General features: G+C 44.8%; 1 protein-coding gene across 1 annotated transcript in view; it reads left to right on the top strand.

Moving 5' to 3' along the window:
* The first annotated feature begins 2991 nt into the window (after nucleotides 1–2991).
* mecom (MDS1 and EVI1 complex locus) overlaps nucleotides 2992–24447 on the top strand; it is a 137302-nt gene continuing 115846 nt past the window's right edge. Inside the window, exon 1 of the mRNA XM_061217114.1 lies at nucleotides 2992–3096. Coding sequence (XP_061073098.1) covers nucleotides 3060–3096 — 37 coding nt within the window. The 5' untranslated portion in view covers nucleotides 2992–3059. The remainder of the gene's footprint in view (nucleotides 3097–24447) is intronic.

The raw sequence follows: 24447 nt of genomic DNA, 5'->3' as shown, positions 1-24447 counted from the left end.
TGGGCTCCATATTGCGGTGTAAACGTGCATGCACAGGTCTGCTCCAGTTTGCTTTACTTTAGTCTCCACGTAGGGGCACTGCGCCCCCGGGACCGTGTTTCTTCAGTCCAGAGCTCCACTCCTGACAAAATATTTTTACATCAGACATATGAATTATTACCACTGAATAATAGTAGGAAACGATGCCAATGCATTCATATTAATTAGATCTCGAGTTCCCTCTTTTGAGCTGATTCGCACTAAAATGTAAATACAAATAGGCCATCTTGATGATAAAATGTACCCCTTTTTAACAAACACAACCAAATGATTTATCATACAAATCAGAATTAATAACATAAAATAGATACGCGTTTTTGCGAAAGCAGGTAGCTATAGGCCTACCTCGTGGAAACAGGACACATTGTAAATCTTCAACATTAATTGCGATTATTATAATTAAAATAATAAAACGATAATAATATTGTTTGTGTAAGCTAATAGACGAAACAAAATAAATCAAAATGGAAACATTACATCGAATATAATACCTGACAACATAAGCTGTAGCCTAATAACGTACTGTGAACTAATTAATGCAGTTTAAACTAAGATATAGGTATTGCTCATCTTTTTATTTTATTTTAGTAAAGTACCAAGCCGGATGTAGCATTGATAAATATCCCTGTTGATCACTTGATTGATTACCTCTCTCAAAGGTCACGCGGGCGCGCGGTAATTTCCTTGTGCCTGAGGCTCCCTTTTCACTTTTAGACTGGCGCGACAGCTCCGACTACACAAATTATGTTTTTATTTTAACCCCTAAATTACCTCACAAATACAACAAAGTACTTAAAAATAGGCTGGCAGTTTTGTTTAAAAGACACGCCGTACTATATAGGCTACTCTTTGCATAATGCAACGTAATAAATAGCCTAAAGAATTAAGCAAAATGTTAAGATACGTTTTGCGGCCGTTTACATTTTCTGTCCCTCCTTTTGGGACAAGGTTTACATTTGAACTATAGGACAAGCTATTAATTTAGCTATACTAGCCAGGGTCCTGAACCCAATTAATTTCTAATAATTACAACCCACAGGGCTGTACAGATCTCTCCGCCACTCCCCGGTCCTGGCATTCCGAGCCACGGGGTCAGCGTATCATAATAAAGTATGTATTCTGAAAGTAGTCTGGAGAACAGTGAGTTATTGCAATGAATGAAAACTGTTTCCATTTAGGCTAATTGAGCGCGCTGCCTGGAGCTGCGGCTGTGGGGTTGAAATTCAGCTTCCTGCAGTGCCTGCCTTTCCAACACTGTAATATTTAACAGAATCGTTTAAATCTTTTTTCTTTTTTTGTAAAGCGAAATTTAACTACTGTAAAATAATGAAGTTTATATTTATGATCCGAATAGCAGCGATGTAGGCTATGCGTTGTATAGTAAAAAAAAGAAAATGTAGATATCCCTTCAGGCTTGATATCATAGTACTGTGGAGACCAATTTCTGTAGTGAGTGTTCACATACGTCTTTACCTCATTGAATATTTTCTATTTGAATATTAAACGATGAATTTGCTGATATAAAAATAGCACAGCACTTCGAAATATGCATACATAAAAAAACGTCCAAAACACAATAACCTGAAATGAAACGAAGTTTATATTTTAGTTTTAACATTCAGGGTGAAGGTCACGTTAATTTTTTTCTTCTAAATGTGTAGGCGAAGTGCTGTAGCGTCGACTGAATTGTTTCAAGTGCACGTGCGGCACAAAAGCATGAGAAGCCCATCGACTGTTGCACCAGAACGTGGGGCAGAGAATATTTCATTGAATTGTGGGGATTTGGAATCAACTTGCTGATAGCAGATGCTATAACGCAATTTATGCGCTATTGCTAAATTGTTGACGCAGTTTTATTTATATACTACCTCTCATCTGGCTTCAAGGTTTGCACAATGACGCAAGGACAGGAGCTACAACCTGTTTTACAAGAGTCCATGCCCCATTAGCCTAATATTATCTCCTCCAAGTTTTTTATGAGCTATCAGATTATTTTCATTATTTCCTCAGGCTTTAGCTATGCTAGCCTAATGCTATACTGCGTCTATTCATACCTCATAGCTTTCACGTTATCTTTATTGAGTTGCATCTGAACAAATGTTATTTCATAACTTTTAAATAACAGTCAGTTTTAAATAACGAAAGCCAAGGTATATTATTAAGGACTAGAAGCAATAATACATGAACGGATTTTGTCGTTCATTTCTAGTTATACTGCAGACTGCCCTGTCTACAGATAATACAGCATGACTTACAATTATGAATCAAGGGATATGACCACAAGGACCCTTTTCTGATTATTAAATGTTAGCACAAGATTTAAACACCGAAGCAACATTTATCACCAGGTTTTGGGATATTAATTAGACTACCCCGCCAGCAATGGCATTTATGCGCACGCACAGTAAGACGCAATAATTCAGAGTACTTTACAGATTAATAATTGTCACCACCGCAAAACATGGGCAGCGTTTTATTAGAGATGTCGGTTCCGAATCCCCACCTCTCCACACGCTGGGGGAGGGGTAAACTTTTCATTCATTTTAGAATAATCGTAATGATGGTCAAAAAACACAATTAAAATATATAAAACGTTTAATGAAAACGTTTTAAATGTGTAATTTAGCTGAACAGTGATTAATGTGATTTAATTTAAGCATAAAGTATGCATTGTAGCTGTTTGAAATAGTTCATTATAATTAATGTGTCTGGTTCTCCGCGTATCTTGGGCAGCGAACGGCTATGTTTCTGACTCAGTGATCTTTGAAGATCTGACACGAAAGGGGATCTCTCAGCGATTGCCATCTGACAAGATCAGTAATATCAAGTGATAAATCGTTCCAAACTTTTTGGCGGCGCTGGCAGTTTGGCTATGCGCATGTGCGAAGGTGTCCAAACTGACAATGCTGGAGAGATAGCGAGTCTGGATTGAGAGAAACAGAGAGAGGAACAGAGAAAAAAGAAAAAGGAGGAAAAGATCCAAGAAAAATCAAACAAACCCACGCCGAAAGACTGGCACCATGAGGTCCAAAGGCAGGGCACGGAAACTGGCCACGAGTAGGTGCACTATCCCTTTCTATGCCGTTTGAAACTGCCATTTTGTACATGATATCTATGATATAAATTCTTTCACATCTAAACATAGTTACAACCTGTATTCTTTACATTAATATCAGTAGGCGCTGACCTCTCCGCGAGTTGTAGACACTTAGCAGCCTTGTAAATGAGAAACAAGTGTGGGTTCGGAATGACATCGCAATCGCCGTTTAGGCGAAAACCTCTTTGCAAAGTCCGTTAGATGGAATTGCCCGAAATAGTAACGCAAAGTTGTATATCTGTAAATGTGAAAGGAACTTTTCTGGGATTTTGTTCTTAACGGCGTTGCTTTGCACGTAGTGGGCGCTGTAGCGTAACTTGCCTGTCCGGTTCTGTGACACCGCTTTCGCACGCGCTTGGGTCCTGGTTACTTCAATTTGCAGCAGCAGCAGCTTTGAAAAGGCAGGTGGGTTAAAGCTGGTACCGGAAACTAAAGACAGAAAAATATTGACATGAATATTTAAATATTTACAGGTACCTGGTAACCGAGTTATAACTTTACAATCTCATATTAACGGGAACGTTGTAAACCGTATCGAGTAGGCTAGCATACTGGAAGATCTAACACATTGCCTTTCTTTTTATTGTCAGTAAAATAGTATTCGCATATGTATTATCGTTCCACACTGTTTAAAACGCGTGGCGTCACTTTGTGATTGTCGTAATTATAAAAACAATGTTTGAATATGATGTTTCTGGGATTGTGCAACAAGTGAAAATGGATGATCACGTTACGAAATGTAATGTTTCAGATGTTACCGTGCTGCTTGTATTGGCTGTTTTATTTATCTCTATCGGATAAATATATTTGTGGTGCTGAATTAACCGCTGTCTTGAGGGCAAGAAAGTTTGGGGACAGTTTGACACTGACGCGCACTTTCTAGCCAAACGCTTATTTGTTAAGCATTACGTGTTAACTTTTTTTTTTCTTTGCATCGCTAATATCTGCAGTTAAGGAATGAGTCAATTGTAACTTCCCTAATGTCCTGCAGGGCGAATAAATACTGATTTGGGGGCTATTCCCACAGTTTGCTATTTACTCGAATAAATACTTATGGTTGTTTCCGACTCCTTTAACTATTTATTGTAATTATGTTTTGCTTCATTTGTTATACATCCAGGAACCAAAACCTACAGATGTGAAAATACTATATGCAAAAGGATAATCAGTAGTTGTAACCAATTTCTATTTTGTTTTTGTTTTAAAAGCGATGCTTGAAGTCATGTTTATTGGAGCAATACTTTAATCCCGTGTAAACGATTACTATAATACTTTGTATATCTATAAAACCACAATATAATTTGGGGGTAGGGTTGATATTAGAGCAGCAGTCTCGGCTATAGGCTATTTTTCTTCATGACGCTTTAAATATCAGGTGGTAGTTAAGGAAATAATTCAGAAATGTTTAAGTATAATGTTTAGAAAAATAATTTCCTTTATCCTCAGAAACATTATTGTGAGGGTAAACTTACTTGCTGAGGTCGTGGGTGTTATCCGTTTTATAAAGCACCACACGCCTCAGTGGTCATATTATTGTGTATTTAATTTTCTGTTCACAATAAAACCCACAGCCGCTGTATATAGCAACTTTTCATGCAACTCTCCCTCGCCAAGAGAGAAGTCTTCACAGTGGCAGGGACGTTTACACTGCGTGGAAGCAGTTCATCACTTCGCAGCATCGAAATTAGGTTAGATTGTGATGTTCTAAGGTGATATGTTTTGAAGATTCATGTATTAAATACTCGATTCAGTGTTTTCATGCTCTTCACATTTCGTAGATAAGTTATTGTGTTAAAATAACATTACATATTTAAGAAAATCTCTTATGCACAACTTTAATGTATTTAAATCGTGATTTTCTGTTGCAATTGGCTTTGTCTTGCTTGTACTAATGGACATTTCACAACACACAAGGCCACTAAGTAAAGTAAATGAGGAATAAGTCTTGTGGAACTGACAGCTTAACATCCACTTTATTAGTAAACTTCCGTAATTTTCTTCAGTGCCACTGTCCAACGTTTTGTGCACCTTTTCGAAATGTTTTTGATAAAGTTCATAATAAAAATAATAATAAAATAGTAATAGTAATTTTAAAAAAGAAATAATAACATTAATAATAATTAATAATAAAAATATGAAGAAGAACAATAATAGTTATTATCATTATTATATTTCTCTATTGAATTGACTGTATTTTAAGATCACTAGGCATTAGATTGAAACTGATCTTAATGGTAAAGCAATATTATTTCCTGGTCACATAAAATAATACGTGTCCTTACATTGGGCTGTTGTTCATATGTAGATAATTGCCATACATCACAGTTGGTGTTAAGGCTGCTCTTTGGGTCAGACTGCTGCTCTTTGGGTCAGACTGCTGCTCTGCATGATGACAGTTTGTGTCATAACACAAGGAATTGCATTAATTTTCTCTGATTTCATTTTCAACCTAAATCAATAGTTTTTCTCAATAATAATTACTGAAGAAATAATGCAGTTTTTAAAATCTCTCTCTTTCTCTCTCCCTCTCTCTCTCTCTCTCTCTCTCTCTCTCACACACACACACACACTCTCTCACACACACACACACACACACACACACACACACACACACACACACACACACACACACACACAGACGACATGCAGTGACAGCGAAGATTGAAAAGCCATTGCCAGTTTAGCCGCGGTTTGGAATGGCTAATATTGAGCGATTGACTGTGTGCTAAAAATAAAGTGCAGGAATTTGTGAGTGGAGCAGGGGCCACAGCACCGTTCCAGGCATGGCTTTAAATCATTACTTACAATCTGAGAATAGGGGATAATTTGAGGCGTATTTAAAGATTATTATTTACTCAAGATGTAAGAAGAAGATTTCTACCTATTAAGTCAGAGGGAGAGAATGTGGAGGGCCGTTTGGCTCTGGGTCCCTGGGGGCCGAATCTACTTGGCCTCCAGCCAGATCTGCACAATGTCAACATTGAATATTTAAATTCCCAGACTCCTTATAACAGCCCTGCCAGTAAATACTTTCAGTGTGCATCTATGTGGAAAGGTCCTTTTAAATACACACCGTGGCCTCCTTACACCCACTGTGTCCTGCAGAACATCTCTTTGTGTGTTTGTTTGAGCTGGTATGATTTCAACACGGCCTTCAAATAATAAAACTGAAGGGGGAAAAAAAAAAGTGAGGCAAAAGCAGGGCCTGTTCCTGGATCAGTGCTGAGAGGGTCGAGAGATTGAGCTGAGGAGCGGGCTAACATCGCTAGATCTGTCAGGCTTTCATCCAGGCGAACGCTGGAATCTTTACAGCCACATGGACAAGCTCACACCTTTACATGCAAACTCAGACAGGATAAGTGGTGCAGCTTTCTGTTTGAGAATTTAAACTTTCCCTTGGATCCAGAACGCACGACTGTGCGTCACTGCACGATCTGGTCCCACGAGTGAACATGCGGGATTGGCGCTTGAGTGTAACAGTTCCCACAATGCATCTGAAGTGCTGATTTGGAGTCATGCTGTAAAAGATGGTCAGAAATTAGTCAAGGTGGGCAGCAGAAAGCCAGGGACAGGAAAGTGAGAAATCCCACAAGCACGTGAATGTAAAAAAGTGTGCGTTTAAAAGCAGAAAGTGACTTGTATGGAGGTTGACTGTGATGGGAGTGCGCACTAGGAGCAGGATGGATTGCTGCCTTCCCTGCTTCACCACCACAGCTAGGTCCCTTATTCTGTCTTTCTGAACTGGAGTCTCGTGATGATTATGTCACTGGGACCAGTTTCATAATAAGTTTCATAAAAACTTGAAAGATGACAGCTGATGTTGCCATGTGACAGCGGTCAGATTATACTGTAATTTCTCTTGTTTTTACATCCTGCAATGGCCAATTAATCCACGCCTCACAAATATGAGTGTATGTGTATGTGTGTTTTGAATGTATACATGTACGTATGTTCCTGTGTTTTTATTTATGTGCGTTTCTATATGTCTGTGTGTTTGGGATATACAGGGCTGTAGTGGGCTGGATTTAGCAGTGTGAATGCCAGATGTAAGTGTCTGCAAAGGCCCATTTATCGGTTAAGTGATGTAATTAAAGCAGTAGGGTCTGGAGTCATTTTGAAACATTGGGTCATTTTGTGCTATATTGTGTTTCTCTTTTTATTTAGATAATTCACGTTATGAAATTTTCACCTTTTGCTCTGGGGGCTGTGGGTCACATAATAAGTATATTCAGGGAATTGGTGGAATAATTCCAGTTTGAATCATTATTTAATGTAGTCAAATTTTTTTGGGAATATGTCAACACTTTACATGCACGCATTGTATTCCAATTGAAGATAAAAAAAAAAATACAAATTAAATAAAAGCATTGATGATTAAATTATGAAAATAGTCCTCACAGAAAATTCAGTTCTCATAATTCTCACTGTCATGGTTATTGTAATTATTATAATATATATTATAATGTTTTGATAACTTATTTGACTCCTGTGATGACTTCCACCGCTATGGAACTGTATGTTTATTCTCCGCACAATGAAGGGAAAATGAATGAAAGGCAGATATTACTGGAGGAAGGGGAACGCAGCTCTGTGAAATGGCGTTTGAATGAGCCGTGTGTGAAAGCTGTGTGCGCCTGCATTCTCCCCGCCTGTCAGCGCTCCATTCCTGAAGAGTGCGCTGGCATTGTGCAATGGGCCATGCATCAACTGTTTGTCTGCTGCAGCCCCATTATGAGCCAAATTCAAAAGGGTTAATGGATCGGGCCATTTAGAAGGTGCGGGGAGCGGGTGTGGGGAGAGGGAGCCTATTAAACCGCCGTTGTTTGGGGAAGTCCCGCCGCGCCGTGCCGCTCCGTGCGCTCGGCTCCCTCTCCTCCGCTCGTTCGCGGAGTTCGGCGGACGAGCGAGCGAACCGCATTTCTCCCGGGGCGGTGACCCAGGCCCGGTTATTCACAACTGCGGCCTAAGCTCTCGTATTATCTGTAATTAACCTGCGAAAAGAAGAAAAAAGAGCGCTTGTTTATCATTCATACTTGCTGACATGCTGAATTAATTTACGTAGTTGCACTTGGAAATGACTTGCACTACATTTTTTAGGCTGTAGGTATGTTTCCTTTTCTCGTTATTTATAAACCTTTTTTTAAATTAATTAATTCGTTTTATTTTAAAACTGGAATTTACCGTTAAAAGAAATGCGTTCCTTTAGCACTTGTAGAAAACTTCCAAATGTGAAAATAACAGTACTGAAAATTGTATGCCATTCTTGCATTCGCAAACAGAAATGTGTGCATGTGTATGTGTCCTTAGGCATGCATGTGCGTCTGCATTTTTTGCGCACGTGACAGTGTCTGCTGTATGTACAAGTACATGCATGTGTATGTGTATGAGAGTGAGAGTGCGTGTGCCTTTTTATACAATTTGTGTGCATGTGTGTATCTGTATGTGTACATTAGTGTGTGTATGTGTGCTTTTTTTGTGTACTATGTACTATGTTTGTATGAGGCACCATGTCAATGTGTCTTGTGTTAGCATACCTGCAGGTTCACTTGCAAATGTGTCTACATATGTGTATGTTTGTGTGTGTGTGTGTGTGAGCACTGGTAAATTCTGTAGCTGTGACTGACAGTCTCAACTTTCTCTGTCTCCTCCTCCTGTTCTGTCCCTGCATGAGACGCTGAGTCTTTCACCCTCCAAGTTCTTGTAGCCATAGAGATGAGCAACATCCCAATCAGCTGCTAAACAGTGGAGAGGTTGCCCCTAGTGGAGGTAAAGTGCAGTGCCCAGACCTAGAGGTTGTGGGCTGTGTTTAAACTACATGTGCCTTCGACTCCCATTAGTCTGTTTTGGACTGTACCATAACAGTGTTCTGGGAGGTGGTCTTGCACAAACTCTCTGTCCCATACAAAACCCTGGAAGATCGCTTGTACATTTGTATTGCTTTTATTTCCAACAGAATTTGAATTATGAAGTGTAAAGTAACATATATTAAAGCAAAGTCATAAAAAAAGATTAATGAGAAAAACATGCATACAAATCATAATAACACACTACAGAATATGGAAACATATTTTTCACGTTTGCAGGCATTGCAAACATGTCAACTGGTGGCAGTGAGTTTTAAGACCCAATTGAATCTTTTGGGGAAGCCTCCAGTGGTCAGAAGGCATTCCAGAGAAAGGAGTCTTGAGGGAATTGGCCTAAGAATGTGAGAGTGGTGGAAAGGAGAGGCTCGTTTAGGCAGGTAGGTCCGGCCATTTCAAGTCTTACTAACCAAGAAAAGAGTCTGAGAGTCAATTCTGAAAGTCCATTTTGACGGGCAGCCAGCACGAGGATGCTGAGACAGGACTGGGTTGGGCGGTGGAGGTGTATTTATGATTTATGATTTCCTGTCTGTTGGCTTCGGCTGTGGCGTAGGTTATACAGCCGAATGTGAAAGGAATGGTATATGGTCGCTATGACGGTTTAGGGCTCCTGCAGCTTTTGAGCGGGCCGACGGCGCAGGTCTGCTTGCGTGGCGTTACGCGGGCAGGGTCAGAAAGCGAGATAACGCTCTGACCCTGACCGAGTGTGGGAACAGCTCGGGTGGGGCCTCCGCACGCCTGGGAACCGCACACTGTTTACGGCAGGGAAAGCGTACCAACACAGAACAATGAGCTAACCTTACCCTTTATAAATAAAAAAATCTTTTTTTTTTTTCTTTTCAAAGGTCATTGAGTTATAGATAGGGAGCGCAGACAAAGGCTTCAGTCTGTCCACGGTCCGAGACAGCAGTGCCAAGACTGAGGTCATCATCTACAAGAGGGTGCAAAACTAAGCACATTTTATGTGTGTGTGTGTGCGCGCGTTTGTATGTGTCTCTGCCTACGTAGATGTCAGTGGGCCAATATGCTTGTTGGCATTTATGAATGTGGGGAGAATGTTGTTTCTGTTTATGTAATGCTGGTAGTTACCATGGCACCAGATAAATGATGATTTCTTTTGCAGCTAGCGTCCAGGGTGAGTTAGGTTTCAGTGGTGAGTTTGAGAAATGAGCTTCGTTAGCTAATGAAACCGCTATAGAGACAACCCTGGTCAGGCAATGAGCTGGACCTCTAATCCCACTGTCCCACATTATTAAGTATACTGCCCTACATTATAGAGTATACTACCCCATATTATAGAGGATTCTGCCCCATATTATAGAGGATACTGCCCCACATTATAGAGTATACTGCCCCATATTATAGAGTATACTGCCCCATATTATAGAGGATTCTGCCCCATATTATAGAGGATACTGCCCCACATTATAGAGTATACTGCCCCATATTATAGAGCATACTGTCCCATATTATAGAGTATACTGTCCCATATTATAGAGGATACTGCCCCACATTATAGAGTATACTGCCTCACATTATAGAGTATACTGCCCCATATTATAGAGGATACTGGCCCACATTATAGAGTATACTACCCCATATTATAGAGGATTCTGCCCCATATTATAGAGGATACTGCCCCACATTATAGAGTATACTGCCCCATATTATAGAGTATACTGCCCCATATTATTGAGGATTCTGCCCCATATTATAGAGGATACTGCCCCACATTATAGAGTATACTGCCCCATATTATAGAGTATACTGTCCCATATTATAGAGGATACTGCCCCACATTATATAGTATACTGCCTCACATTATAGAGTATACTGCCCCACATTATAGAGTATACTGCCCCACATTATAGAGTATACTTCCCCGCATTATAGAGTATACTGCCCACATTATAGAGTATACTGCCCCACATCATAGAGTATACTGCCCACATTATAGAGCATACTGCCCCACATCATAGAGTATACTGCCCACATTATAGAGTATACTGCCTATTGGTTGTCTGGTTGTCCTTTCCAGGCTAAGCTGAGATTGTCCAGCAAGACAATGGGCCACATGCAAGAACCACTCTTTTGAAACTGCTGATCTCCTGGGATATTCACACGCACTAGTCTCTAGAGTTTGCAAAGAATGGTGCAAAAAACAAAACAATTCCAGTGACCGGCATTTCTGCAGACAGAAACGCCCTTGTTAATGAGAGATGTCAGAGAAGAATGGCCAAACTGGTCAAAGCTGACGGGAAGGTGACTGTAATGCAAATAACCACATATTACAACAGTGGTATGCAGGAGAGCGTCTCTGAACACAACACATCATAACTGGATAGGTAGAAGTGGATAGGCTACAGTAGTAGAAGTCTAAAAAATAAGTCTGATAAATACCTAATAAAGTGCTCACTGAGTTTATATTACAACAGATCCATTCAATAAGCCCCCCTGTTTCAAGTCAGCAAACGTATTAGGACAAAGTATGTTTTGACACATTTAATAACTTGCAAGATCAGTATTGCATACTTTCATAATCATGATAAAATCAGGACCATCATGATGTGATCCATTGAGATCGTCTGCCAAGCGTTTACTATTGCCTCTTTCAGTTACTGTGTGTTTCAGACTCCAGTTTCCTTAAGACCATGTGAAAAGCATGTTCAGTGGTATTTAAATCTGGCGAATAACCTTGGCTGGGTTTGCCGTATCTTTTGGTTTGTTGTCTTGCTGCATGATCAACTCCCGTCCAATGAGTGTGGTGGCATTTCTCAGAATATTGGTGGACTATATGTTTCTGTACACTTCAGCTGTCATTCTGTTGCTGCCATCACTGGTTATCAGTCTGTCAATAAAGACCATTAAACTGGCTCCAGATGCAGCCATACAGGCCCATGCCATCACACTGCCTCCACCATGCCTGACAGGTGAAATAGTTTGCAGAGGGTCCAGAGCAGTCCCTCTCTCTCCACTTCCACCTTTCCATCACTCTGGTAAAGGCTTATCTTTCTATCATCTGTCCATAAGGCTTGTCTCCAAAACTCCTCAGACTCCTCTTTATTTTTATTTTTTATATATTCCATTCTCCCCTTTCCTTTCTTGCTGCTGAAGAGAGGCTTACTTCTCCAAGTGTAGCCTCCGTAATTCATCTGCACACTGTGTCCTGTGATACTTTCACACCCAAGGCATGGGGATTATCACTCAAACTAACAATTTGGGATTTTTCCAGTAGTTAGTTTCTTCTCTGGGACATTCCAACATTCGGCAATAGCTTCAATTGATTTTTTTATTTGCTTTCATCCTCAAACTGTCTTAATCCTCATTCTTGGTTTTCTGGCTCTCATCTGCAGTTTCTTGTCTTGTGGCTTTTAGGTTATAAAGTACCCTCTGCAGTTCCAAAGGATTAACCCAAACTCTGACACACACTCACTCCGTTTATATAAATCATTTGTGAGATATAACTTCTAAAATTTGAAACAGCTTTTACATGGTCATTTGTCCCAATACTTATGCTGACTTGGAATAGGAGGATCGATTGGCATTGTTGAAATAATTTTAGTTAAGTGTCTGTTTAAAAGAAACCGTAAATACAGACACGGTGAATTTTGCCTCATAGTCATTGTTTCTTTTCAAATACAAATTTGAAAAACAATACACTTGACACAATTTTCCTAATACTTTAACTGTATGTGTGTATGTGCAGGTATGTAAGATTATTGAAGTGTAGGTCCTTTCATTGATATTGGCCAACCTGTACTCCACCCTTATTCCATACAGCAGGTGTCTCCCATGTTTACACTCCAGTGCCATAAGGGCAGTATTTGTACAACCCCCCCCCCCCCCCCTTCTCACTCTCTCACTCTCACTCACTCTCTCTCTCTCTCTCTCTCTCTCCCTCTCTCACACTGTCTATGTGTGTCTGTGTGTGTGTGTGTGTGTCCGTCCTAATGCTCAATGTCCCTGGTGTTTTTCCCCGCTTCTGTTGCGAAATGTTTCTGCTGCTGACCGAGGGCCTTTGTTTCAGACACTGGAGCGCAGCCACAAACAGGAATTATCCAACAATCACTTTGTGAAACTGCAGATAACAGTTTGTTCCACCGCAGTGTGATCTCTGGGGGGGAAGGAAACCATTTCTTGCAGCTGATGATGAACTCCAGGGAAGAGAGAGAGAGAGCGAGAGAGTGAGAGAGCAAGGAAGAGACAGAGGCACAGGCAGAGAGATAGAAAGTGAGAGAGGGAGAGCGACAGAGAGAGCAAGAGACAGACAGAGACCAAGAGGTCAAGTCCACCGTGGGACCTTCAGCTTCCGATAGAATTTGACTCATTATCGGGGATGAGGTATGGAAATGCGTTGACGAGGTGCTGGTCTGTTTGCTTATTATCACTACAATCGAAGGTGCTAGGTGTCATTTTCTCTCAGATCAATGCGTCCCGTCTGCTCAATTCCTGCACTTTCAATGACTATGGGTGAAGGCCAATCAGAACATGATTAGCACCTGACCCTGTCTAATGAAGAGGGTCTGAGTGCCTTCCTCTTCCTGTGGGGAGCGGTGGGGGTGGGGGGGGGAGTGTCGGTGGAAAGAATGTTCCTCAGCAGGAATGCGGGCTGATTAGCGCCGTACCTGCGGCCCTGGCCGCGGACCACAGCGGGCCCGGGGCGGACCGGGCCCAGCGATGAGCAGGAGGAAAAGCCAACAATGGGATGATGGGAGCTTCTTTTCCCGCGGCGAATTCCAGCCGTGGCGTTCGCGGTCTGCCCGCGCTTTGATGAGCCCCTCTCGGCTTCCTGAGATTGTGCGGCCCTCGCAAACACGAAACCAGCGTCCGGGCGCGAGGGGCCCGGGATGGCCCATCCGCAGGATTTCCTGTTTTGATTAAGGTTAACATCCCCGTCCCTCTGTGTTATTCTTCACGCAGAACGGCTTAGACGCAGGGCTTCTCCCCGTGTGTGCGTGTGTGAGAGCCCGTGTGTGTTTTTATGTGTGTGCAGGTGTGACATCTGCATTTCTATGTGAGAGAGAGAGTGTGGGTATATTTGTGGGGTGGGTGTTTGTGTGTGCTACTACACTGTGCCCCAATCTCGGCTCCATAAGGCCACACTTCTAGGTGCGTTACACTTCACGTCTTAATTATGTGCAGAATTATAATCTAAGTGTATAAACAGATTGTGTGACAGTTGTAAATTACATTGGTTTTTTTCTACTCTAAATATTGCGGGGTGTATGAAGTGTGTGTCTGTGCGTGAGTGCAAAAGATGCTTCGGTCTCCCTCAGATTTTCACACGAGTCCAGAGCAGTGTTGAGGTTCACATGTTCTTTTGTCTGGGCTGTTATTTTTCTACCAGCTCTCATCTTGCAAAAGCTGCACTTTTCTACTACAACAACACAGTAAGGGTTTAAATTTAGCTCCCTGTTCCAGCCCTGACCTCAGAGAGTCTCCCTGTTTTCTTGCTTGTTCTGCTGGACCGAGCGTCTGAATGGAGGTCTGAGGCTTTGGAAACCTCTCATTCATCAGTACAGACAGACACTACACTGACAACCAGCACACCGCCAGCCAATCACAACACTGCCTCAGCACTGTGAACTGCCGGAGTAGCCAATCACAACACTGCTCTAGCAGTGTGAGTCAGACAGGCCAGTTTGAACATTTTCTCACTCTTATTTTCCTGTGCACTCCTGATGTACAAACACACTTACAGAAGTGAATAAAAAATAAAAACATTTTTTGAAAATCACCGACATGTTTGGGCAGTATGCCTTCACCCAGGGTGTAGTAATGGTGTCAGTTCTACAGGTCAGTATATCACAATAGATGGAAGCCTAAAACAACCCACCTGTAGGTAATCATCCAATTAGCCAATAATGAAATTCATACACATTTTTACCCACAAATATCTTAATATGGACTGCAACAATTCATAAATACCACCATTTCACATGCTTCACAGATCTCCAGCATAAAAAGTACAGTTCCATTACAGCACAATCCATACATGGAAATTCTCAGGCTTGCACACACTTCCACTCACATTCACAAACTAGTAAAAAACACACACGGTTTCTCACAGTGTTCTGGGGACACATTCAAACACGGGGACAGTCGGTTGAGGAGTGGCCACTCTCAGTCCCTCACACACTCCACCCTCAGTCCCTCACACACTCCACCCTCAGTCCTTCACACACTCCACCCTCAGTCCCTCACACACTCCCCTCTCAGTCCCTCACACACTCCACCCTCAGCCCCCCACACACTCCCCTCCACCCTCAGTCCCTCACACACTCCACCCTCAGCCCCTCACACACTCCACCCTCAGCCCCCCACACACTCCCCTTCACCCTCAGTCCCTCACACACTCCACCCTCAGCCTCTCACACACTCCACCCTCAGCCCCCCACACACTCCCTTCCACCCTCAGCCCCTCACACTCTCCACCCTCAGCCCCTCACACATTCCATCCTCAGTCCCTCACACACTCCCCTCCACCCTCAGCCCCCCACACACTCCCCTCCACCCTCAGCCCCCCACACACTCCACCCTCAGTCCCTCACACACTCCACCCTCAGCCCCCCACACACTCCACCCTCAGTCCCTCACACACTCCACCCTCAGCCCCCCACACACTCCCCTCCACCCTCAGTCCCTCACACACTCCACCCTCAGCCCCTCACACACTCCACCCTCAGCCCCCCACACACTCCACCCTCAGCCCCCCACACACTCCACCCTCAGCCCCTCACACACTCCCCTCCACCCTCAGCCCCTCACACACTCCACCCTCAGCCCCTCATACACTCCACCCTCAGCCCCTCACACACTCCACCCTCAGCCCCCCACACACTCCACCCTCAGCCCCCCACACACTCCACCCTCAGCCCCCCACACACTCCACCCTCAGCCCCTCACACACTCCCCTCCACCCTCAGCCCCTCACACACTCCACCCTCAGCCCCCCACACACTCCCTTCCACCCTCAGCCCCTCACACTCTCCACCCTCAGCCCCTCACACATTCCATCCTCAGTCCCTCACACACTCCCCTCCACCCTCAGCCCCCACACACTCCCCTCCACCCTCAGCCCCCCACACACTCCACCCTCAGTCCGTCACACACTCCACCCTCAGCCCCCCACACACTCCACCCTCAGCCCCCCACACACTCCACCCTCAGCCCCCCACACACTCCCCTCCACCCTCAGTCCCTCACACACTCCACCCTCAGCCCCTCACACACTCCCCTCCACCCTCAGTCCCTCACACACTCCACCCTCAGCCCCCCACACACTCCACCCTCAGCCCCTCACACACTCCCCTCCACCCTCAGCCCCTCATACACTCCACCCTCAGCCCCCCACACACTCCACCCTCAGCCCCCCACACACTCCACCCTCAGCCCCCCACACACTCCACCCTCAGCCCCTCACACACTCCCCTCCACCCTCAGCCCCTCACACACTCCACCCTCAGCCCCTCATACACTCCACCCTCAGCCCCCCACACACTCCACCCTCAGCCCCCCACACACTCCCCTCCACCCTCAGCCCCTCACACACTCCACCCTCAGTCCCTCACACACTCCACCCTCAGTCCCTCACACACTCCCCTCTCAGCCCCTCACACACTCCACCCTCAGTCCCTCACACACTCCCCTCTCAGTCCCTCACACACTCCACCCTCAGTCCCTCACACACTCCACCCTCAGCCCCTCACACACTCCACCCTCAGCCCCTCACACACTCCCCTCTCAGCCCCCCACACACTCCACCCTCAGCCCCTCACACACTCCACCCTCAGCCCCTCACACACTCCACCCTCAGCCCCTCACACACTCCACCCTCAGCCCCTCACACACTCCACCCTCAGCCCCCCACACACTCCGCCGGCCGGTGCAGGGGCCGAGCCCCACGCTCAAACGCAGAGGGCCGATCAAACGTGCCGACACCTGTCACACCTGCCCGGTCCGGTGCTGCAGGTGTGGCGGGCCGGCCCTGGGCCCGCCCATCCATCGCTGACCACTGACAGTTTAATTTGGGCCCGCGGGCAGCTCATTACTCCTGCAGCCGCGCAGCGAACATGTGGGCAGCCAATCGCATCAGCGATCAATGACAAAGGTTTCAGAGGGAGCAGGAGAGGGGGAGAGGCAGGGAGGAGTACAAGGAGGAGGGGGGGGGGGTGGTGGTAGTGAAGGTCAGTATTGGGAGGGAGGGAGGGGGGGAGTGACAAACAGGCTGTCAGGCCCAGAGAAATGGAGATATTCCACTGACGTTGCGTGAGGAGAAATATGACACCCCTCCGCGCTTCTGTATTGTGTGAAATACTGCCCCCAACCAACACGCACGCCTGTTTGATTAAGAACACTATTGAAGAATTTAATGCAGACATTGGCTTATAAATTCTGTCTACAAGGGTTTTAGCTATGTGGACGGCAGGTTCACAGGGAAAGGAAATGATGTACGAGTTATACTATTTATGAATAAAACACACTCTTATGATGATCACGCAACCTGTGCGTCGCGCCTTGTCCTGCGCACGGCACGCGTGTTTCCACGGCGTTGGCCGTGCTATTTCTGAGCGGTGTCGACACGGTTCTGGGAAAAACTCGACTCCGCCTTCTATTACTTATGTTTCACAACCCCCTGAACGTCTTTTTCACCTCACCGCTAATGTTTTCATGATGTTTTCTGAACGCTGACTGATGAAATGGTGGCTTGACGAAAGTTTTGGCTCTGGCTCTTCTAAAAACAATACTCCTTTTCCCTAAAGAAAACACAGAGCTCCACTGTCCGTTCCTGTATCTCTCAGCGCTTCCTGATCTTCTGCAGCGAGTGGGGGTCACAGACGGAGAAGCCGTGTCCCGTGTAGGACACTGGGGTAGTGGAGAGTGTGGAAAGAGAGGAAGGTTCTGTAGAGACGTGACTCATTCTTTGACGGTCTCTGCTGTAACTGTGCCAATAGGCCTTTATGGTTTTATCCATCCATCTATCTATCCATCCATCTGTCTATGCAGTACGTCTGCCCTGGGACCTCCACACAGACTTTGGTCTATGCTGCAAGGTGTTTGCCTGATGTTCTTGTTTGACATGGTCACTTTTTCATGACTTTTATTTGTGTTTGACAACCAATTTTCTACCAAAAAATGTGGATCCTCTCTAATGTTTTGAAACCAATCCGAACATCCTTAAATACAATTCTTTGCTGGTGAACTGACGGGGGTTTTATAACTTTTTTCATTGTCTTAGAAGTTGTGGCCCTTTGTTGCTCTTAATTATGGTTGTAAATAATTTAAAGTGGCAAACGGTGACTGCAGCCGTCTTCATTTTGCTTGGAGAACCTGTCACACAGAAAACAAGTCAAGAAAACACTAGTGAAACACGGGAGATTGGATTTCCCTTTGTCTTTTATTTATTTGATGTTACTGTTTAATACAATCCTGTGCAGTGGGGATTTGGCAGAGGCTGAGGTGTTAATAAGGTTGCTGCATGGTTTGTATTCGATCGTCCTGAATAAATGTAATTTCTCGCTCTTGATTTGATCAGTTGTAGGAGCGGATTTGAACGGAATGGGGGTAAACCTTGTCGACAGGGCCCCTGAATGTTTAAACACGGAAAGCGTATCTGAGGGAGGGAAATTGTATTAGAGGAGCCCAATCCACAGAGGGAATCCCATAGGCCGGGCCCGGCGCCTCGGAAGAAATGCTTTCTGTGTGTTAATGTGATTCTCTTCTGGAATTTCCACAGATTGGGGCACGTGGGACCAGTTTTAAGGGGGGGGGGGGGGGGTTTAAAGGTGAGGGGCCAGGTGGGTGAGTTGGGGGGTAGCACTCTGGTCATGTCCAGGTGATCAGCTGTAATTATGATTTATGTCCTCCTGGATGTTTTTCTCCTATCATAATAAATTGGCTTGATAAATAAAAGATTCATTCCAATGTGTTATTTTTTTGGGGTGCACATGCTGCCATGACGAAATGATTGGACCTCACCACCCAAGAAAACCCGATGTTCTTCTGTAGTTTGAGGGTCCCTGTCACTCTGGGACCTTGGAATTTGCCAAACACCCCCCCCCCTCCCCCCCCTTGTAGGATTCAGGCTGGTGGTCATGGGTGGTGTTGGGCTGAATTGGGTGGGGTTGTTGGGTTTGACTTGTGATGGGGTGCGGTAGCAGGAGACCCTTGGGTTGGGTGGAGGTGCCCATAGGGCTTAATGAAGGATGCTGAGGGATGGATTACCCCACATGGTCGTGGATGACTGGACTGGGAGTCCCTCCAGGACCAGGCAAAGAGGCTTTTCAGTCCTTTTCCGTTTCTGCTCTACTCCGTATCTAGTTCCACACCTAGAATTCCACGCCTCTCTGAAGAATCTTATAGACCTCAATCCTAGAGCAGAGAGGGGCAGAAAGCTCTCTATATGTAATTAAGTCCACTTCATGTTTCATATAGGGAAATTAGACGGTCCCATTGGCCTGGTGTAAAATCCAGACCATGCCATTGCCCACAGGGTGACTCTTGTTTGAAGACCCCATGACATAATGAAACCTGGAGGTCTAAATGCATCACCATACCCCTCTGAGCTGCATATTACTACTCATCTCTCTGCTTGGACTGCCTATTTTACCAGCTAGTTTAGCTACCTCTGACTGTAACCTACCCACCCCATTTTACCCTGTTAGGTCCCTCAATACATTTCTGTTGCCATTCATTCTATCTTTAACTGTAACACTATGCCCAACCAGTGGAGTATGGGCACCTCCTCTACAACCAGTTCCTCCTGACATTTCTTCCCATTGCAAACTTATTTATAAATTTAAGCGCTTTTCTTCCCACTGGGGAGTGTTTTTTTTATCTCAATTGTCCCCTGTTTGGGGTTCAAGTTTGTTTTCCTCTGTACATCATCTTTGTGACAGTGTCTCTATAAAAAGCCTGATACAAATACAGTTGAATTTAACTGATTTTAAGGATACTGTCCCCTGGCTAGTCAATCAGGTGCCCACAAGACCATCCATTAGGCTGCACATGAAGCCCCTTCCAGACCCTGTCTGTGGGAGCCAGTCCTGGGTACTGCACTGTGATGAGAAGTGGCTGACATGACGTCACATTCTTGGAAGGAGAGCACACACTTGTCTGTGTTCTCCCAAATCAATAGCAGAGGTTACGGCACTGATAAATACACTTGAGCATTCTAAATTAGGGAGAAAGGGCATTAAATTTTAAATGAGATTAATATATTGCTCTATGGGAAAGATTGATAACAGTTACAAGCCGCTGATGTAATTATCAGTCACTCAAATATGTAGCTCAGCAGTGCACTTATATCTCAACCTACTGAATGTGACCTTATAAGAGCAACACGTTCTCTCAGGTCGGCCTGTGTTAACCTCATGTAGAGGCCAGTAGAGGCAGGTCTGCCTGTGTTAACCTCATGTAGAGGCCAGTAGAGGCAGGTCTGACTGTGTTAACCTCATGTAGAGACCAGTAGAGGCAGGTCTGCCTGTGTTAACCTCATGTAGAGGCCAGTAGAGGCAGGTCTGCCTGTGTTAACCTCATGTAGAGGCCAGTAGAGGCAGGTCTGCCTGTGTTAGTCTTTAGAAGCCAGGCTGGTGCAGGGCTCTCTGTGCTGACTGGCTGGGCTGTGCTCACCGCGCTTTAACTCTGTCTTAGTTTTTATCAGATCTTTTTGACATGTAGTCTGAGATCGTTCTTAGGGTCCAATAACATTTTCCTTTTTTCTCCCACTCTTACCCTTTAACCCCATGTCACGCTGCCCCCCCCCCCCTTTCACTCTCCCCATTCCCCCCCCCTTCTTACCCCTTCTCCAACCTTTTTTTTTTTTCTCTCTGATTCCTGCCCATTATTTGTGTGAAGGATTCATTAGTCATGGTCCTGTCAGGTGCGTCTGCGTTCAGAGGTGCGCACAGACGCATGCACACAGGTATGGAAGTCATCAACACGGGGTCAAAGGGCACGCTCATTACCCAGTCCAAATGAAACGTTTATGTGTGTTTCTGTAAGAATCTGCTGCCCTTGCGTCTGCTCTGACAGGCCAACAGGCCTGCCCTGCACTCCAGACATGGAAACCAAATCAAGATGGGGGGAGCGCTGCGATGAATGGCACTCAGACAGACCCGTACAGCGGCCAGAAACCCTGTTTGCCGTATCCGTGACTGGTGTTTCCTGACATTAAACATAACATCGGCAAATAAAGTAATTAGAGCACGAACAGAAGTCCATTCATTTGGGTTTGTTCGTCTTAAACGCAGACGTTTTATCCCCCTCCGCCCGCTGACATCTGACAGAAAGCAACCGTCTTTTTTCAAAGGCACATGGGAGGTCATTACGGCTGCCTGGGAGGTCATGTTGGAGGAGTTTGGACCGCATTTCTGACAGTGCGTCAACCGTGCGGTTTGAGGGGGTCTGCGTCTGTGTGTCTGTCTGAAAGCTGCGGGAGAGGGAAAGCTGTGTTCTGATGTTGCTGATGGACAGAGGGTCAGAGCCAGGGAGTATTGTGGAGGGAATGCGGGAATCCGGTTATATTCAGTGTTCTGGCACCAACCACAGTATTAGCTTAAGTACTGTACTAGTGCAGTTACTGCAATGTACAGGGGATAAGCTCAACTCATACCAGGACACAGATTTTCAGATGTCTCGTAAGCATTGGTTGAATATATCAGCGGGTTCTTGGAATCTCCTTCCGTGTTCAATAGGGCAGCCACACCCACTCTAAAAGCCAGTAATTTCCCAAAACTGGCGCGTGTTTCTGTACTTGCTCTGGTGGAATTCACATCTTATCTTCAGACACAACCCCCTTCCTCAGCTCACATTCATCCTGCTGCTGATACTCAGCAGCTTGTGTGTTTTTAATTACCGATTAAACATGACTAGCACCAGTAGTTTGCGTGATTCCATTAATAAAGAATTAGATTTAATGTATAGTTTTTATTAGGAAATGAGTCCCTGTCATTTTGAGCCAAAGCTAACTGACGAGACGCTGCAAGACCATGAAGGGCGATGGCAAAGCACCTGGTGACAACAGAGCAATCCAAAGTCCAAACACAGCATCGGCGACCAATATTTTTTTAAACTTTCCTACAAGTAAGCAGATAGCGTTATGATAGCTAAACAGGCAGCATGCTAGATTTGTGTTCAGAACGGAAATTTTAATGGTTAAGCAAGGTAAATTATTCCAAATTTCGAAACGCTTTTAAACATTTCTGCCTTATTGGATCAGTGTCTATTTATGACAAGCACATATAGAAAGCTAGCAAACATTACTTACACATTTAATTGCCTCAAAGTCTCATTTGTTCTACATTTGTTTGAAATGTAATCATTCTTGTCTGGTGGTATGCACCTCTTCAGTGACGCGCTCTGAAGCCGGAGCCAGCATCTCGTATTGCGCTCTCCAGGCCTGCTGCACCAGCATCAATCAACTGCGGGAAGTGCAATGGGAAATGAAAGGTCGAGGTAGCATTTATTATTGCCATGATGAAAAGTAACATAGTTTATTTGCACGCCGTCATCCCAGTTGAGTCAGTCAGTAAAGTCCAATTCACATCAAACAAGACTAAAAACAGCGAAGGGAGGTGTGGACAGTGCAATGGCAAGGCAAGGGCTGTTTGTCTGAGTGTGTCTGCAGTAAGACTATAGATGTGTGCTTTTTAAACCTGCAAGTAGACAAATGTAGAATTAGGCTGAAGTTTCCCTTTATGTTATGCAGCACATCTCTAATATACACATGTTATTACACCATCACACTCACTAATACACACATCCTAACCCCATGACACTCACTAATACGCACATCCTAAAACCATCACACTCACTAATACACTCATCCTAACACCATCACACTCACTAATACACACATCCTAAAACCATCACACTCACTAATACACACATCCTAACACCATCACACTCACTAATACACACATCCTAACCCCATCACACTCACTAATACACACATCCTAACACCATCACACTCACTAATACACACATCCTAACACCATCACACTCACTAATACACACATCCTAACCCCATCACACTCACTAATACACACATCCTAACACCATCACACTCACTAATACACACATCCTAACACCATCACACTCTCTTAAACACACATCCTAACCCCATCACACTCACTAATACACACATCCTAACACCATCACACTCACTAATACACACATCCTAACACCATCACACTCACTAATACACTCCTCATGTCACACCTCACACTCGAATACACTTCCTATTACACTGACACACATCCTGTTACACCTTAACACTCTAACACACGCCCATCCTGTTACACCTTAACACTCTAACACGCACACATCCTGTTACACCTTAACACTCTAACTCAAATACATCCTGTTACACCTTAACACTCTAACTCAAATACATCCTGTTACACCTTAACACTCTAACACCCACACATACATTCACAATCTGTAGTACCCTACACACACCCCGTTGCAAGTTTACAATCTGAATCTGTACTACCACACCAGTTGCTCTCAGATAAACCTGTCTCTCAAACTCAAACCATTACTGTTTCTTAATTTGCATGGACAGGCTTTCATAAACATAATTAACAGTCCATGTTGGAAATATAGATTCTCTGCAAGCCTGAGTGTATGTGAAAAGGGTGAGTGGTGTGGTGAGGCCACAAAGAACATGGCACCATTCAGAACGATAGAATAAACTCACCACATGTTGAATGTCTATAAATATCAGCAACAATTATTTATGGAAGAGAATTATGTGCGGTGTTATTTTTCCGGGAGCTGGTAGAGTTTCTGAAACGCGCGTACTGTATAAATAGATGCGGGGAACGACGGAACAATGGTGTTCGCCGCACGGTCGCGTCATGTCATCAGCCTGCATAGATAAGAGCGATAAACCGGGCCCGTGTCACGGAATCGGCCCTCTCACCTGCCCAACCATCACTCCACGCCACTGAACCATCACTTTCCGATTGTGCATCTGTGATTGATGCGCTTGGCCTGGAACTCCCCCCCACCCCCCCCCACAGCCGGCTGAGGAAACATGAGGGGCGGGAGATAGGGCTCTCCCTCTCCTCCCTCTCCTCCTCCTCCTCCTCCTCCTCCTCCTCCTCCCAGTCACCTACTGCTGTGGGAAAGAGATGAGATGCGGGCAGAAATACAGATCATTGTCTGCCTGCGAGATTAAAGCAGAGAATGCAGCATTGTCTGCTGAATGGATAAACCTTCCTGCTGTCACTCAAACCCTGCGCTGGGCGCTCCTTCATGTGTAAGAGGCTTATCTGCGGTGAAAGGCCTCTGGCTGCTCCGGGGAGAGAGGGCGTAATCAAGCGTGTTTTTCTGCCCGGGCTGGGCCGGGCCCTGCGGACGCGACAGCTGCACCCGCCCCGGAGGATTGTCATTTATCTAGTCCCCCCGAACGCGGGGGCCGGCGCGTCTGTGCGTGTGCGGGGC

Source organism: Conger conger, chromosome 13 (genome assembly GCF_963514075.1).
Source record: "Conger conger chromosome 13, fConCon1.1, whole genome shotgun sequence".
Classification (NCBI taxonomy): Eukaryota; Metazoa; Chordata; class Actinopteri; order Anguilliformes; family Congridae; genus Conger; species Conger conger.
This window is presented reverse-complemented; position numbering and strand designations above follow the sequence as displayed.